This window comes from Ostrinia furnacalis, unplaced genomic scaffold, assembly GCF_004193835.3.
Source record: "Ostrinia furnacalis isolate ACB-3 unplaced genomic scaffold, ASM419383v2 OfSCF1649, whole genome shotgun sequence".
Taxonomy (NCBI): domain Eukaryota; kingdom Metazoa; phylum Arthropoda; class Insecta; order Lepidoptera; family Crambidae; genus Ostrinia; species Ostrinia furnacalis.
Window position 1 is genome coordinate 218,591 of NW_021131888.1, and position 16,354 is coordinate 234,944.

The 16,354-nt window shown below is 39.4% G+C and overlaps 1 protein-coding gene across 1 annotated transcript in view; it reads right to left on the reverse strand.

Moving 5' to 3' along the window:
• Nucleotides 1-10,685, reverse strand: part of LOC114353306 (transcription elongation regulator 1-like) — a 74,396-nt gene extending 63,711 nt beyond the window's left edge. Inside the window, exon 1 of the mRNA XM_028305244.1 lies at nt 10,342-10,685. Within this exon, the coding sequence (XP_028161045.1) occupies nt 10,342-10,550 (209 nt within the window). The 5' untranslated portion in view covers nt 10,551-10,685. The remainder of the gene's footprint in view (nt 1-10,341) is intronic.
• Between the last annotated feature and the right edge of the window lie 5,669 nt (nt 10,686-16,354).

Sequence of the window (16,354 nt, forward strand, 5' to 3'; positions counted from 1 at the left end):
GAATTTAGTATGAGAAATGGTAGCATGAACAAAACATCATCATCATCATTTCAGCCATAGGACGTCCACTGCTGAACATAGGCCTCCCCCAATGACCTCCACGATGGCCGGTTGGTGGTGGCCTGCATCCAGAGCCTTCCTGCTACCTTTATGAGGTCGTCGGTCCTCCTTTCCGATCCATGACCAACACTCCATCCTTGGATTCGAAGGCTGGGTCGAATACGCAAACGATTCGAAGACGAAACTTTTTCGTGCTAGAGGTACAGATTCGATCAAGTTTGCACATAGCGTAACTGCACCGTCATCTCAGCTACTACTCGCTTAGGCGCTTTGACGAAGTATTTGAAGGTAGTGTCCACACACTCGGCGCACTATTTCAATTTGTATAACCAATCGTGAAAGGGTGGGGTATTGAGTATTGATCGATACAAGATGGATGTACCTTTTAGCAAACACACAGATACCAGACGCTACCTAGGTATACTGTTTTCATGAAGCCTCATAGTTAGCCTCTACAATCGGGAGCAAAAGTATGTAATCACCCTATTTATTTGTTCCAAGCGTTCGTAAGAACTAAATGGCTAATAAAACAAATAAAAATGGTACCATTTAAAAGGTAATATTATAAAACTAGCTTTACGCCCGCGACATCGCCCGCGTGGAATTTTGTCTGTCACAGAAAAACTTTATCGCGCGTGTCCCTGTTTCAAAAACTGGGATAAAAACTATCCTATGTCCTTTCCCGGGACTCAAACTATGCCAAATTTCATCAAATTCGGTTCAGTGGTTTAGGCGTGAAGACAGACAGTTACTTTTGCATTTATAATATTTACCAGCCTGGACCATAATATACATAGATTTAAACCTACATAGATGAAAACCAAACAACGGTGTGATTCCATACTTTTGCTCGTAAGTATATAATGTTTTCATTTACCCTAAGCGCAGGCTACAGACTTCTAGTCGGCCGATAGTGTGGCCCGATATTAATTTGAATGAAGAATCGGCCGATGTAATGTGCGCACATTCATACATCTCCACACTGATTAACAGCTCGACCACTATCGGCTTTAATTTGTATGAAGAATCGGCCGATGTAAAGTGCGCACTTCATACATCTCCATACTGATCAACAGCCCGAGCCCGACCCAACTATCGGCCGACAAAAAGTCTGTGGTCTGCTGCTAGTCTTAGCCAATATACCAGATGGCAGCTAGGTACATACTGTTTTCACAAAGACTCATAATAAGCACTAGAATGTTTTTATTTACAAATTAAAAATAATCGCAGAGCGGTACGAACCGGTTACCTAAGTTATGTATTTCAAATTAGGTAAACAAAATACGCATGTTTTTTATTTTTTCCTTAGGTAGCACTTTTAATATTCGTGCTGTAACCGCAACAAGTAGGTAACAGTTCAAAAACAATTAAAATGTTTTATTACACAGTACACAGTACAATATTTGTTTTACGAAATCGCCATCATGCTTTCTGTAAATATTACATAGGTGTTTTCTAGAGACATCGTACATACGGCAAGAATTTCTCGTTATAATTTTACGTAATTTTAAGTGGTAATTTATCATTGTGTAGTCAATAAATTGAGTTATTTTAGCAAACAGAACATGTACCTATACATATTGTTACTAACTCTCAGTAAATACATTACAAAACTTAGTTAAGGCCGGGTAACAGAGAAAATGGCGAAAATGAGGTTTTCATTTTTCATTTTTGAGGTACTAAATAGTAAAATAAAAGGCTAAGATTTTTTTTGGGCATAGTTGAGGATATTTTCTAGGGCTATTAACGGATGGAAACACGATTTGATGAAGTTGACTCGATAGAATAAATTCCCAAAGTTACCTCTATTCGTTTTCTAATTATGGTTTTATTTTTAAAATAAGCGATTTGAGATTCTGAATCTTTTACTAAACTAAAGTTCAGAAATAACTTGAGGGCTTTTAACGGATGAAATTTTTATATTGCGTCTTATTTAGTTGACATATTCTCGCCTTTGTTTTTTTGTGAAGTTTTGTGATCAGTAACCGATTGATTTTGTTTTGTGTTGACCCGTGCTATTAATTGGACTGTTTGATTGCCTTTTTATTGAACTCCGCGCGATTACTGAACCATGCCTCTCAAAATAATTCTTAATTCTTATATTTACTTACAAACTTGTCTACAATAAACATTGTTAACTGTTTAAGTATTATTTAGTTTGAAGTTTAATTGTTATTGATTTAAGACCTTGTGTAAAGACACTTAATGTGCAATAAAAAAATGTATTTGAAATAAAACTAACTTAATATTATAATATTTACGATAACCAATTACCTGGATCATTGCTACCTAGTGCAATATTTGTATTAAATTGTAATAACGTAGTTAGATAAGTGTTTCTTTAAAACGGAAAACAAAAGTTGCTAATGTATTAAAAATAAATAGAAACCTATTATAGGTTTTTTTATTTACATTCAAGGATTTAAGAAAGTTATTATGAAGTTATCTTACAATAATTCTTTTTAAGCCACAAATATTCCTTAACTCTTTACTAATTAATTCAATAACATAATATTGTTTATAAATTATAAGTTCCGAATAAATTAAATACCTATTAAATAAGTAAAATTCGAAAGTAAGTAACTAACTATATGATTTTGTATTTCTCGCCTTAACTAGCTAAACTAATATCACGAGATTTACACTCTTAATCTTAATATCAACAATAATTATAGAAAGGGCTACTTTTTTCTCAGGAAATTGCACAGTTACCTCGGAATGTGCGATACCAATTTTGTGACCCGAGCGGGCAATCGCTAGTTCAAATTTTACACGAAGCCCCTTATAATATTTTGTAGCGATTCTTTATTGGGTTTCAAATTGACTAAAATGCGACGTTGCCAAACGAGCGCTACGGATGCGGGTAATAAGCAATACTCAATCCTAAACGCTTTACATAGAGCTTGGTTTGCAAGGGTAAACATCTACAGTGGTGCGCCGACGCTGCTTAGACGCGAAACATGAATGAAGGGGGCGTAGCATAATCGAGCGTGTGTGTGCAAACAATTTAGGCCCTTAAGGTGTCAAGGCGTTCGAGTCCCCGATAGTACGTCTAATACTAATACATCGTTTCATCGATGCGCCCCACATGTAGCAATTTATTACATTTATACTAGAAGACCAGTTTAATTTCACTTGGGTAGAAAGAGTGTTGATGATTGATGAATTAAAGATTTGATCAATATTTATGCTAGTAATTTTAATTTCAAATGAGCATTCGGTTGAAGCAGAAATACATAATGATTGATTAGGTCTCGAAAAGCAATGATGATTTTAGAGTTTCATAAACTAACTGATAACTTACAATATCTCAAGTCTCAACAATCTTTCACTGCTTATTTGTGTGGAAAAAAACAAGTAAAATAATAACTTTAATTTAACAATTACCAAGTGAAATTGTTGCTTTCATTAAATAAAAATATAATTTCATAAAAAAAGTCTACTCTAGAAGTTAAGAAGGGATCCGTTTTTCGTTGATTAAAACCAATTATTCAGACTGAATAGAAAAAATTAATGATATCTCTTTTTATTAAAATTAGTTTCAGCCAAATGAGGTCCACTGCTGGACAAAGGTGTCTGCCCAAGGAATTCCACAACAACAATTAAAATAATACAGACTTTAATAGATATTAAATTATTAATCATCATCATCATCAGGATTGGTATCCATTGCAGGAGCACTGCCCTTGGCCCTGCAATTGACCAGTTACCGTTATTATAGTAGGTATATCGCTCAAAATAATCCATCGCAGGAAGGAAGCAAACAATATAACGACATTTCATGTATAATACTAACTCAGGATGAAAAATTATTAGTGTCCGACCGAATATGGATTTTCAGCCGAAAACGGAAACGAAAACGAAGCTTCGGCCGCAGTCTCATTTTCGGCCGAAAACGAAAACGAAAACGAAAATGACCTTCAAATGTCAAATTTCAATCTGTGATCAAATATTATCTTGTAAACAATATGAAATTATGTAAAAACTTTGAAAACCGTTAATGTTTTGACCAAAAACATACTGAAGTATGATAGTCGATTTTGATAAGGATTGATTAAAGAAATTAAACACAAAAAATTTTAGATATTATTTTGAATTCTTAGTAGAATGTTATTTCCGGTGTTATTTAATTTTATTTAATCATGAGAATAAATTTTATAATAATAGATACATTAACTTAAAATGACTTAAAAACTAAAATTTAAAAATTACTAATTCCGGTGTGTATTGGAATATTGGGAAGTGAAGAAGAAATAAGGGTGTCAAGTGGGAATTTTTCAACTTCAAAAATGAATACAAATAAATCTAATGATTTTTTATTATTTATTACTAATGCAAACTGGAGTTTAACTAACAATGCGGATTTAATTTTTTATAGGCAATGTCGTTTAAATGACGCCCGTTTTACTCTAGGCACTCTCACAGCCGGACCCTTACATTCGCAACTATGCGAGAGCAAATTGCGCTAATAATTTTTCTGCAACTTCACGGCGGATATTTTCTTACAGAACCTGAATTATTTAAGGATTGTTTGCTGTAAACTTTTGACTTGAGATATCCCCACAAGAAAAAGTCGCATGGTGTGTGATCTGGTGATCGAGGCGGCTAGAGTATGTACTTGCTGATCAAATATTTAAAAAAAAAATAGTCCTCAGTATCTCCATTGAGGATCTGTCCGTGTGTGGTGAGACACCTTTTTGCTGAAATAGAGTTCCGTAGTTGTCCGGGATGCAGTTGCAGTTGTGGTATCAGACATTCATCGATCATTCGACAATACAATTGACTTGTTGATTTATGCAAATTCCGCATAATTTCGTCTTGAACTTGGGCCACCCGTTTGGCGTCGCTACTGAGTTTGATGGGTTTGGAGGAATTCTGTGGACGACTTCTTTCTTGCTTGAACTTTTGCACTCACGATGAGGTAAGTTGTTGATATGATGCTTGCGCCGTCATTCAATCGCTGAATATTGAAATGAGTACGAAAAGCGCGACGCACTCGATCCATGGTTCGTCGCATTTCAAATACTTATTGCTCAACTGCGAAAAGTCTGTAGGCTCCCGACTAGTGACTAATGGTGTATTTCAAATCTGCATTAGACTCTATTTTGAAACAATTAAACTTAATTGAAACTCTTTGGTTTTATTTGTATTCAATTTTGAACTTGGATAAAGATCGTGAGATTTGGTGAGGTTTTTGTTGACCCCCTCCCCCCCCTAAAAGCCTCACGTAATTTATGGACGCCCCCTTAAAACTCTTTGGTTTTATTTGTATTCAATTTTGAACTTGGATAAAGATATTGGAACGATAAACGTCACCATCTTATCCACGTATTTCTGGTATTCGGTTTGGCCGAAGCTTCGGCTGGTTTTTGGCCGAAAACGAAAATATGGCCGAATGTCCATTTTTTGGCCGAAAATGGCCGAAAACGAAAACGAAAACGAATATTCGGTCGGTCACTAAAAATTATTCAACAATTGATACCGGTAGCTTTATAAATGATAATTTTAACAGCCCAGTAGTTCCAAAGATTACATGAAATATACAGAATGGTTTTTGTATTACTTTCATAATACACACAACATGTATATTAATATAGTATACGAACATTACAAAGCATACAGATAGAGCATTGGCCAAATTATTTCGGCTTTTACCCGTGGTCCCCCCAACATGTCCCCCTGGTGGGTCCACGGGTAATTTTTTTTACCCGTTGTCCCACCGTTCTGAACAGTTTTTGCCAGTGGGTCTACGGGTAATTTATTTTAACCATCGTCCCACCGCACTAAAACGTACAAAATAGGGACTTACTAGCTGTTATTGGTTATTGAATTTTACGTTTTGTGCAAAGGTTGCACAAAATGTGCAACTTTTTTGATTATTTGAAATTGTTTAGGACAGACGATTTCTTTCGTTATTTTCGCCAGCTGTGAATTTATAACATCAGCAATACTATAAATGTAATAATTAAGCAAACTAACACAGTTGGATAACATTTAGATTTTTGATATATTGAATAACTTGAATAGGTTATTTTTTATTTTCATGGTCACATAACAATTCTTACATAATAATACTAAATATTCAAGGCCACAGTTGTAATAGAATTTATTTAAAATATGTACATGTCATCGTCAGATCATTTACCATCTACTGCAGGACAAAATTAAAATGTACCAGAGGCAAATGGAGGATTTATCTTAGACTCCCATGCTGACCAGATGGGTTGGGAGAAGAAACACAATTTCATTTGTTTTTTTCAGCCAAATGAAGTCCACTGCTGGACAAAAGTCTCCCCCAAGGATTTCCAAATAGACATACAAGTAAATATAATAAACTAGGACACAGAAATGCTCATGCATACACAGCAAAACTAGATTTTTACAGACAATACCTAACACAATCATGCATTTCACGAACATATTACATAGAAGTATCTATGCAGTAGATAAATACAGTCACAAATAGCACATTATGCATCTATTAGACCAGGGGTTCCCAATCTTTTTTACCCCGCACCAGTTACAAATTTAGTATTTTGTCACTACTCCCTATTCCGCCCTGCTGTTTGAAAAAGGTTCAGTCAAAAGAAATAGGCACCTATGATGATAGTAGTTAGGTTAGGTATATAGGAACAAAAATTAAAACATCTATAATATGAAATTTTTACAGCGCACCAGGGCACACTTTGGGAACCCCTGTATTAGACATTTCACGGACAATTTTAGAGCATTCAAAAAACAAAATTAGTGACTTACATCCTTTCAGCACACACTCAGCATAAAAAAATAGTTTTTATTATGTTTAGTTTTTAATGATACTTTAGGTAATACAGGTAATTTTGCAAACGGTGCATAATCCAATGAAATCAAATAGTTTATTCAGTACATTAGGCCCTTTCCAGGGCACTCATACACGTCCCAAACTCAAATCTAGCTTGCCCTACCACCACTTCGGGACAACATATGGGCTGGTGCTGAGAAGAAGTGGCGGAAGAAACTCAGTCACCTTTGACAGCCTCTCTCTCACATATTTGCATGGAAATCTTAGTCAGAATTAGGGCATGTAATATCGGAAGGTTTTCAATTCCGATATTGGATTCCGATATTAGATCTCAATATCGGAATTCCGATATTAATATCGGAATTGAATTCATGTTCTATAAAATTAATATTTGGTTATATTTGTAAGATCGTCGGTCCACCTAGTAGGAGGCCTGCCCACGCTACGTTTTCCAGCCCGTGGTCGCCACTCGAGAACTTTCCTGCCCCAACGGCCATCGTCTCTACGAGCTATGTGCCCCGCCCACTGCCACTTGATTTTAGCAATTCTGCGAGCTATGTCGGTTACTTTGGTTCTCCTACGGATCTCCTCATTTCTGATTCGATCACGCAGGGAAACTCCGAGCATAGCCCGTCGTATAGCCCGTATATATATGCCCGTAGCATAGGTCGCGGGAAGAGCCTGGATGCGGGCAGCGCAGGACCGTTCATTGTTGAAAACCTTGGGGGAGGCCTTTGTCCAGCAGTGGACGTCATTTGGCAGCGCTAAACTCGTTACGACATGCAACATGACAATGGGACAACTATCCGGCCGCCGGATATCCGGCTATCCGGCCTAGCAGCTCGCCGGATATCCGGTATCCGGTATCCGGCCAAACAACTATCCGTTTCATCTCTAATTAAAACTAGTTTCAGCCAAATGACGTCCACTGCTGGACAGTCTCCCCCAAAGATTTCCACGTAAAATAATAGACTTTAATAGATATTAATCACCATCATCAGTTTAGTCTGCGGGATTTCCTCTCGAATTGATCAGTTACCATTATTATAGTAGGTTATTGCCCAAAATAATCCATCGCAGGAAGGAAGCAAACAATATAATGACATTTCATGTATAATACTAACTCGGGATGAAAAATTATTCAACAATTGATAACGGTAGCTGTATAAATGATAATTTTAACAGCCCAGTAGTTCCAAAGATTACACGAAATATACAGAATGGTTTTTGTATTACTTTCATAATACACACAACATGCATACAGTATACGAACATTACAAAGCGTACAGATAGAGCATTGGCCAAATTATTTACGTTTAAAAATTTTCAACAACAATTTCAAAGATTTTTTTGTTTTTAAAGAATAAAATGAGTAATAAAAACATACAAAATAAGGAGTTACAAGCTGTTATTAGACATTGAAATTAACGTTTTGCTCCATTTGGTTAGAAAAAAACATTGCTTGCAAGATTTGTTTAGACTTTATAATATTTTGAAATTGTCCTACAATAGATTTCTTTCGTTACTTTCGCCAGCTGTGGATTTATAACATCAGCAATATTATAAATGTAATAATTAAGCAAATTAATACAGTTGGATAACATTTTGATATATTGAATAACTTGAAGTTAGTTTTGATTTTCATGGTCACATAACAGATTGGGCAATTCTTACATAACAATGCTAAATATTGAAGGTCACACAGTTGTAATAAGAATTTATTTAAAATACACCTCATCCATAATTAATTTGCCATACTGCAGGAAGAATAAAATTTACCAGAGGGAAATGAAGAATTTAGCTTAAAAGCCTCCCCACGCTGGCCAGATGGGTTGGGAGAAGAAACACAATTTCATTTGTTTTTTTCAGCCAAATGTCCACTTCATTTAATAAACTCCATAAAATATACATATAATAAACTATGACACAGAAATGCTCATGCATACACAGCAAAACTAGGTTTTTACAGACCGAATACCTAACACAATCATGCATTACATAGAAGTATCTATGTAGTAGATAAATACAGTCACAAATAGCACATTATGCATCTATTAGACCAGGGGTTCCCAATCTTTTTTACCCCACACCAGTTACAGATTTAGTATTTTGTCACTACTCCCTATTCCGCCCTGCTCTTTGAAAAAGGATGATAGTAGTTAGGTTAGGTAGATAGAAACAAAAATTAAAACATCTATGAAATTTTTACAGCGCACCAGGGAACTCTTTGGGAACCCCTGTATTAGACATTTCACTGACAATTTTAGAGCATTCAAAAAACTAAATTAGTGACTTACATCCTTTCAGCACACACTCAGCATAAAAAAATAGTTTTTATTATGTTTAGTTTTTAATGATAATTTAGGTAATACAGGTAATTTGGCAAACGCTGTCTAACCAAATCAAATAGTTATTCAGTACACAGGCCCTTTCCATGGCACTCATACACGTCCCAAACCCAAATCTAGCTTGCCCTACCACCACTTCGGGACAACATATGGGCTGGTGCTGAGAAGAAGTGGCGGAAGAAACTCAGTCACCTTTGACAGCCTCTCTCTCACATATTTGCATGGAAATCTTAGTCAGAATGAGTTGTGATTGTATTTAAGTTCTGCTGTACTGTATCACTTGATAATTGAGTCAATAGGTCATCAGAACGAAACATTATTATGTAAATAACAACAAATATTAAAACTAGACGTGCTACTGATGGATTATACGGCCAAATTGCCAGCGTACGCAGGTTATAAGTTGGTATCGAGATGCTAAGGTCTGCGGAATTAAAATTGAGATTTAGATGGCATCATAACAACTTCTTTAAGTTAAACTAGCGACATCGTACGCGTGGAACTCGTTTTACCCCCTTAGGGGCCCGTTCCCGTGGGAATTTCAGGAATTCCTTTCTTAGTGCACCTCTACAGAACCTAAGCTACGTCCCTTCCAAATTTCAAGTGCCTACGTTTAGCCGTTTAGGCTGTATGTTGATATGTCAGTCAGTCAGTTTCTCCTTTTATTTAATTAGATAGTCTCAAACTACAGCTACCTATTTAGTGTGTAGAATCGATTCCAGGCTTTTTCAAAACATGTTGTAAGGTTGTAACATGGGTCAACAAGCCTGGAGCGAGACAGTACCAAAGATTGTACGAAGAAGTACAGCTGGTGTTTCAGGAATAACCACCAAAAATATTATGTACAAATAGGACAGTTATAATATTGTTTTTAGGTCAGATATCCAGGGGCCATACTATCTACTAAGATTGTAATATTGAATGACAGTAAATACACAAGTAGGTACATGGTTAGTCCGAATTAAAATAATGTAGGGGCTTTCTTGTAGAATTGATGTATTTTAAATAATCTAAGTGCCCAAATTTAACGTTTTAGGGGTTTTGATGCCATCTAAAACGTTTAGAATCAGTAAATAATAATAGCGCTGACTAAATTATTCATAGAACCACGCCGGGTATGGCGTGGTTCTCAGCCATACATTGCGTACTCACCTGAAGTTGCCTCGTCCTCGATTTCCTCTAAAGCTGTTGACGTCTTCATCGTCGAAAGGACCATCCTCAAAACCGAGCATATCTCCTCCATATTCTTTAGAAGGATCCACAGCCTCAGTCAAACTCAGTTCACTACTCCTACTCTGCTGCTGTACAAGTTCGTTCAACGTAGGTTGCGCCGTTTGCGTTTCCATATATTCCTCACCCATTGTTAGCTAAATAATCCTTGAACACAAATCACTAAGTCTTCATCACTATTCAGTTTGTTTTTTGCGAAAAATCACATCACATCAATACCGCGGAATAACAAATTTTCACGCAAAATGGCGGCGTGCGACGGCTTCTCTGCTAGGGATTGACACAAGTCAATTTGTTTTGTCGATTGACATGGTTGTCTAATCGACAATCGATTTTCACGGTGGCTGAAATTAATTAAGTTTTTACTGATAACGATAAAGTTTAATCAATAAAAAAATAATATGACTCTCATTGGGAACCAGCTATAAAAATTAATGTTACGGGAAATCAACATTAATAACTGGAAATCTTGCATACCGATTTCCACTAATATTTATCTGAAAATCATCCCAGATTTGAAGGACCAGCTAAACAAGTAGGTAATAAATAAATAAGAATACCTACTTCAAATAAAAATAATTACCTACTGGATAAAATAATAAATTAGCAAAATGTGTAAAAAACGTTTACAAAATCGATTAAACGAACGAACCTCATGGAAACGATTATCAACTCGAATGTGAAATTTAATCNAACCTTGCTGCCTCATCTTCCGTCTGTTTTGCATACTAAGGCAGAACCGTTGGAAGACCTTATCACAATGCTCGAAGACCTTAATCGAGTTTCCCAACAGGTAGGCCTTCGGATGAATATGGAAAAAATGAAGCTTATGTTGAATGTCCATGTTGCTCCTTACCCAGTTTCGGTTAGGAGCTCGATTCTCGAGATTGTTGACAAGTAAGTATGTCTATCTCGGGCAAACGATCAGCTAGGTAGTTAGATGCAATTTCGAGAAAGAGGTAAATCGTCGAATACGAAGGCGAAAGTCTTCAATTAGTGTGTGTTACCAGTGATGATATACGGCTCGAAAACGTGGCCTTTGTATATAGGACACAACGTGCTATAGAGAGGGATAAGCTTGGTGTTTTTTACGAGATCTAATCAGAAATGAGAAGCTCCATAAACTAAGGTCGCTGACATAGCCCGACGAATTAGCAAGCTGAAGTGGCAATGGGCAGGACACATAGTACGCAGAACTGACGGTCCATAGTCCAGTAAAATTAATGTTTGAAAGGGAGTTGAGATGTCGTTCTTTGTTGACCAAGTACCTATGGCAAATTCTAAAATTGATTTAGAACAAGTTACATTAATCATATTATGGTTAATGTAACGTAAAGATATTCAAATATTTGCAGTGGAACAAAAAGTGATGGTGAGAGACATGAGAAAATCATTGGTCTTTGCCAATCATGTACTTTGGGCTTTGTGGCAGGTTTTGGCGAGTTTAAACGCTTTGTTTAAAACCTCAATTAAAACTTTTATCTGATTCCGATATTACGATATTGGCTCGCTCAATATCGGAATTGAAATATCGGATCTCGCAGTCCGAGATTCCGATATTACGAGATTCCGAGATTCCGATATTCATGCCCTAGTCAGAATGTGTTGTGATTGTATTTAAGTTTAGCTGCACCGTATCACTTGATAATTGAGTCGATAGGTCATCAAAACGAAACATTATTATGTAAATAACAACTAATATTAAAACTAGAAATGCTACTGATGGATTATACGGCCAAATTGCCAGCGTTCGCAGGTTATAAGTTGGTATCGAGATGGTAAGGTCTGCGGAACTGAAATCGAGTTTTAGATAGCATCATAACAACTTCTTTATGTTAAACTAGCGACTTCTTATGTGTGGATCTCGTTTTACACCCTTAGGGGCTTTTTCAACACATGTTGTCTTTTAACATGGGTCAACAAGCCAGTGTGAGCGAGACAGTGCCAAAGATTCTTAGCAGGTGTTTCAGGAATACCACCAAAAATATTATGTACAAATAGGACAGTTATAATATTGTTTATAGGTCAGATCTCCAGGGGCCATACTATCTACTAAGATTGTAATATTGAATGACAGTGAATACACAAGAATAATGTATGTAGGTATAAGATGCAGTCTGAGATCATGGTTAGACTCAATTAAAATAATGTAGGGGCTTTCTTATAAAATTGATGTATTCTAAAGAATCTAAGTGCCAAAAGTTCATGTTTGAAAGGTTTTGATGCCATCTAAAACGTTTAGAATCAGTAAATAATAATAGCGCGGACTAAATTATTCATAGAACCACGCCGGGTATGGCGTGGTTCTCAGCCATACATTGCGTACTCACCTGAAGTTGCCTCGTCCTCGATTTCCTCTAAAGCTGTTGACGTCTTCATCGTCGAAAGGACCATCCTCAAAACCGAGCATATCTCCTCCATATTCTTTAGAAGGATCCACAGCCTCAGCCAAACTCAGTTCACTACTCCTACTCTGCTGCTGTACAAGTTCGTTCAACGTAGGTTGCGCCGTTTGCGTTTCCATATATTCCTCACCCATTGTTAGCTAAATAATCCTTGAACACAAATCACTAAGTCTTCATCACTATTCAGTTTGTTTTTTGCGAAAAATCACATCACATCAATACCGCGGAATAACAAATTTTCACGCAAAATGGCGGCGTGCGACGGCTTCTCTGCTAGGGATTGACACAAGTCAATTTGTTTTGTCGATTGACATGGTTGTCTAATCGACAATCGATTTTCACGGTGGCTGAAATTAATTAAGTTTTTACTGATAACGATAAAGTTTAATCAATAAAAAAATAATATGACAAAAAATTAATATGACTCTCATTGGGAACTAGCTATAAAAATGAATGTTACGGGAAATCAATATTAATAACTGGGAATCTTGCATACCGATTTCCACGAATATTTATCTGAAAATCATCCCAGATTTTAAGGACCAGCTAAACAAGTAGGTAATAAATAAATAAGAATACCTACTTCAAATAAAAATAATTACCTACTGGATAAAATAATAAATTAGCAAAATGTGTAAAAAACGTTTACAAAATCGATTAAACGAACGAACCTCATGGAAACGATTATCAACTCGAATGTGAAATTTAATCCGATTATAATCGACGTATGATGTATCGAAAATGTTTAAAAAAAGTCTCCTGTCCTGTTCTACGTCTGTATCCCCCATTAGTAGTTTCCCTCTCTCCCACAGTGTTTTACAGCGTGTCCCTACAGTGCAGGCACCTCTCCTGAGCGTTCCTCTCTTCTCTCCTATAAGGGCTTTTGCCAACGGTGTCCCAGTCCTACTTGGAGTGTCCCGGTGTTACATGTATTGTCCCAAGCCTATAATTATGGTGTCCCAGACCTCCACAGAGCTGATCAGTCCATCACGGAGTGTCCTCTCCTCTAGTGCCCCTCCCTCCTAGCACATCCCTCCTCCTAAAACATGTCCCTCCTTTTACGTGTCCCTTCGTCCTTCCTAGTGTCCCTCTCCTACAGCTTCCCTTCTCCTAGTGGCCCTACTGCTAGTGTCCCTCCTCCTACATTGTGTCACTCTTCCTACACTGTGTCACTCTTCCTAAACTGTGTTACTCTTCCTACACTGTGTCACACTTCCTACACTGTGTCACTCTTCCTACACTGTGTCACACTTCCTACACTGTGTCACACTTCCTACACTGTGTCACACTTCCTACGATGTGTCACACTTCCTACAATGTGTCACTCTTCCTACACTGTATCGTATCACTCTTCCTACAGTTTCGTTTTTTTTCGACAGGAGACAAACGAGCAGAGACGCGAGACGGTGTGTCCCTCTTCCTACACTGTCCCTCCTCCTACAGCGTGTCCCTCCTCCTACAGCGTGTCCCTCCTCCTACAGCGTGTCCCTCCTCCTACAGCGTGTCCCTCCTCCTACAGTGTGTCCCTCCTCCTACAGTGTGTCCCTCCTATAGTATGCCCCTCCTACAGAATGCCCCTCCTATAGAATGCCCCTCCTATAGAATGCCCCTCCTATAGAATGCCCCTCCTATAGAATGCCCCTCCTATAGAATGCCCCTCCTATAGAATGCCCCTCCTATAGAATGCCCCTCCTATAGAATGCCCCGCTCGAAATAAATATAATTACTGCTTTGTATAAACCATTTTTATTGCTTTCTGCTTATCGTTAAGTACATCGGATCTGGAATCGGGTGGCACATAAAATACTGATTTACTTATAAATTATACAATTTGTGAACTTATGTCTTCATAAAGCTTATGGGGAATCTTGAGATCTTAGCTTTTTGCGGTTTCTTGTATTGCGACAACTCCTGGATAGTTTTGATCGCTTTTTCAGCACCAACTTTGCCGGATTGCGTCGAAAAGTAATTTGCGAGAACTGTACTGAAAGGAGGCACCGTCTTATGGTGGAACTTTGGCTTCACCTTGTTGTATGGTTGTGTCCTGATGATGTTCGGGTTATGGTCGTATTTTGGAGGGGGAGGCAGCGGTAACGACTTCGAAGTTATGATCTCTGGATTCTTCGCCTCAGAGGCCACCGTTCTAGCCGCTCGGCAGTTGTCACAGAAGCAAACTTCGTTTTCTTTTGCGAGTGGATCCGTCGCCATACACGAACCGACGATGCAGCACTTCGGTAAAGGCCCGACTGGACCGCTCGGGCCTGTAGGGCCACATGGACCGCCGGGGGAGATCGGGCCGCAGACGGGGACTGGAGGACACTGGCAACTTAGACACGGACCGCAGAAGCATCCGCTGCAGCAACCGCAAGGGCCACATCCACAAGGCCCACACGGCCCGCATGGCCCACACCCGCACGGGCCACAGGGACCGCACGGGCCGCAAGGCCCACAACCGCATCCACATCCACAAGGTCCACATCCAAAGGGTCCGCAACCGCATCCACATGGGCCGCATCCACAGGGGCCACACCCAAATCCACAGGGGCCACATCCGCAAGGGCCGCATCCGCATCCGCAAGGCCCGCACCCACAAGGACCACATCCGCAAGGTCCACAGGGTCCGCAGGGCCCACAAGGTCCACAGCCGCAGGGTCCGCACACGCCGCAAATGTCAAGCACGTCAGGAAGTACACAGCAGAAAGGCCCGCAAGGACCACAAGGCCCACACGGCCCACAAGGCCCGCAAGGTCCACACGGTCCGCAAGGTCCACAAGGCCCACATGGGCCACATGGTCCGCAAGGCCCACATGGGCCGCAGGGACCGCCGAACGGACCACAGCATCCAGGACCGCAGGGAGAGCAGGGCCCCAGTCCGAGAGGACCGCATGGTCCACCGGGGCAGGGCGGCGCCGGCCCACAGGGACCGCCGGGTCTAACAGGGCCAGCGCAAGGGCAGGGACCGGTTTGTATGTGATACGGTCCGCAAAACCAGGTTCCGTACGGGTAGTAGTAATATCCAGTCATGTGTTGTACGCATCTCGCGGGGGTGTTGCAAGGCGGCGGGAGGCCGCAGCCACAACCGCAGCCGTAGGGCGCTGCACAACCGCAGCCACAGCCGCAAACTGTACTCGTGCAAAGCCTCGCTAGGGCATCATCGACGGGGCTCGTACCAATCAATTCTGGTTCTATTTCCGGCGCAGCCTGCGGCGATTCCGAGTAAAGACAGTGTTGCATTACACCAGGGGGGTGTCTGTAGTAATTCGGGCATTTCTGTTCCTCGTAGAAGAGTGCAGAGTGTGTTCTCGGCAAGTGATCGCAATGTGGTGCGCTGTCTTCCTGGGTCCTCTGGCTAAACAGGTTCGGACAGGAAATGCTCTGGCGTGGCGTGGCCGCGGCCCTCCGAGGCAACTCTTCCTCCAGCTGTGGCCTGGTCTGCATGAATTTGATCAGCGGCGGCTCTAGCTGAATCTTATTTATGTGCTCTCTCAAGCCCATCTTCGTGGCGACATTCGCTGAAAGGATGAGTGTAC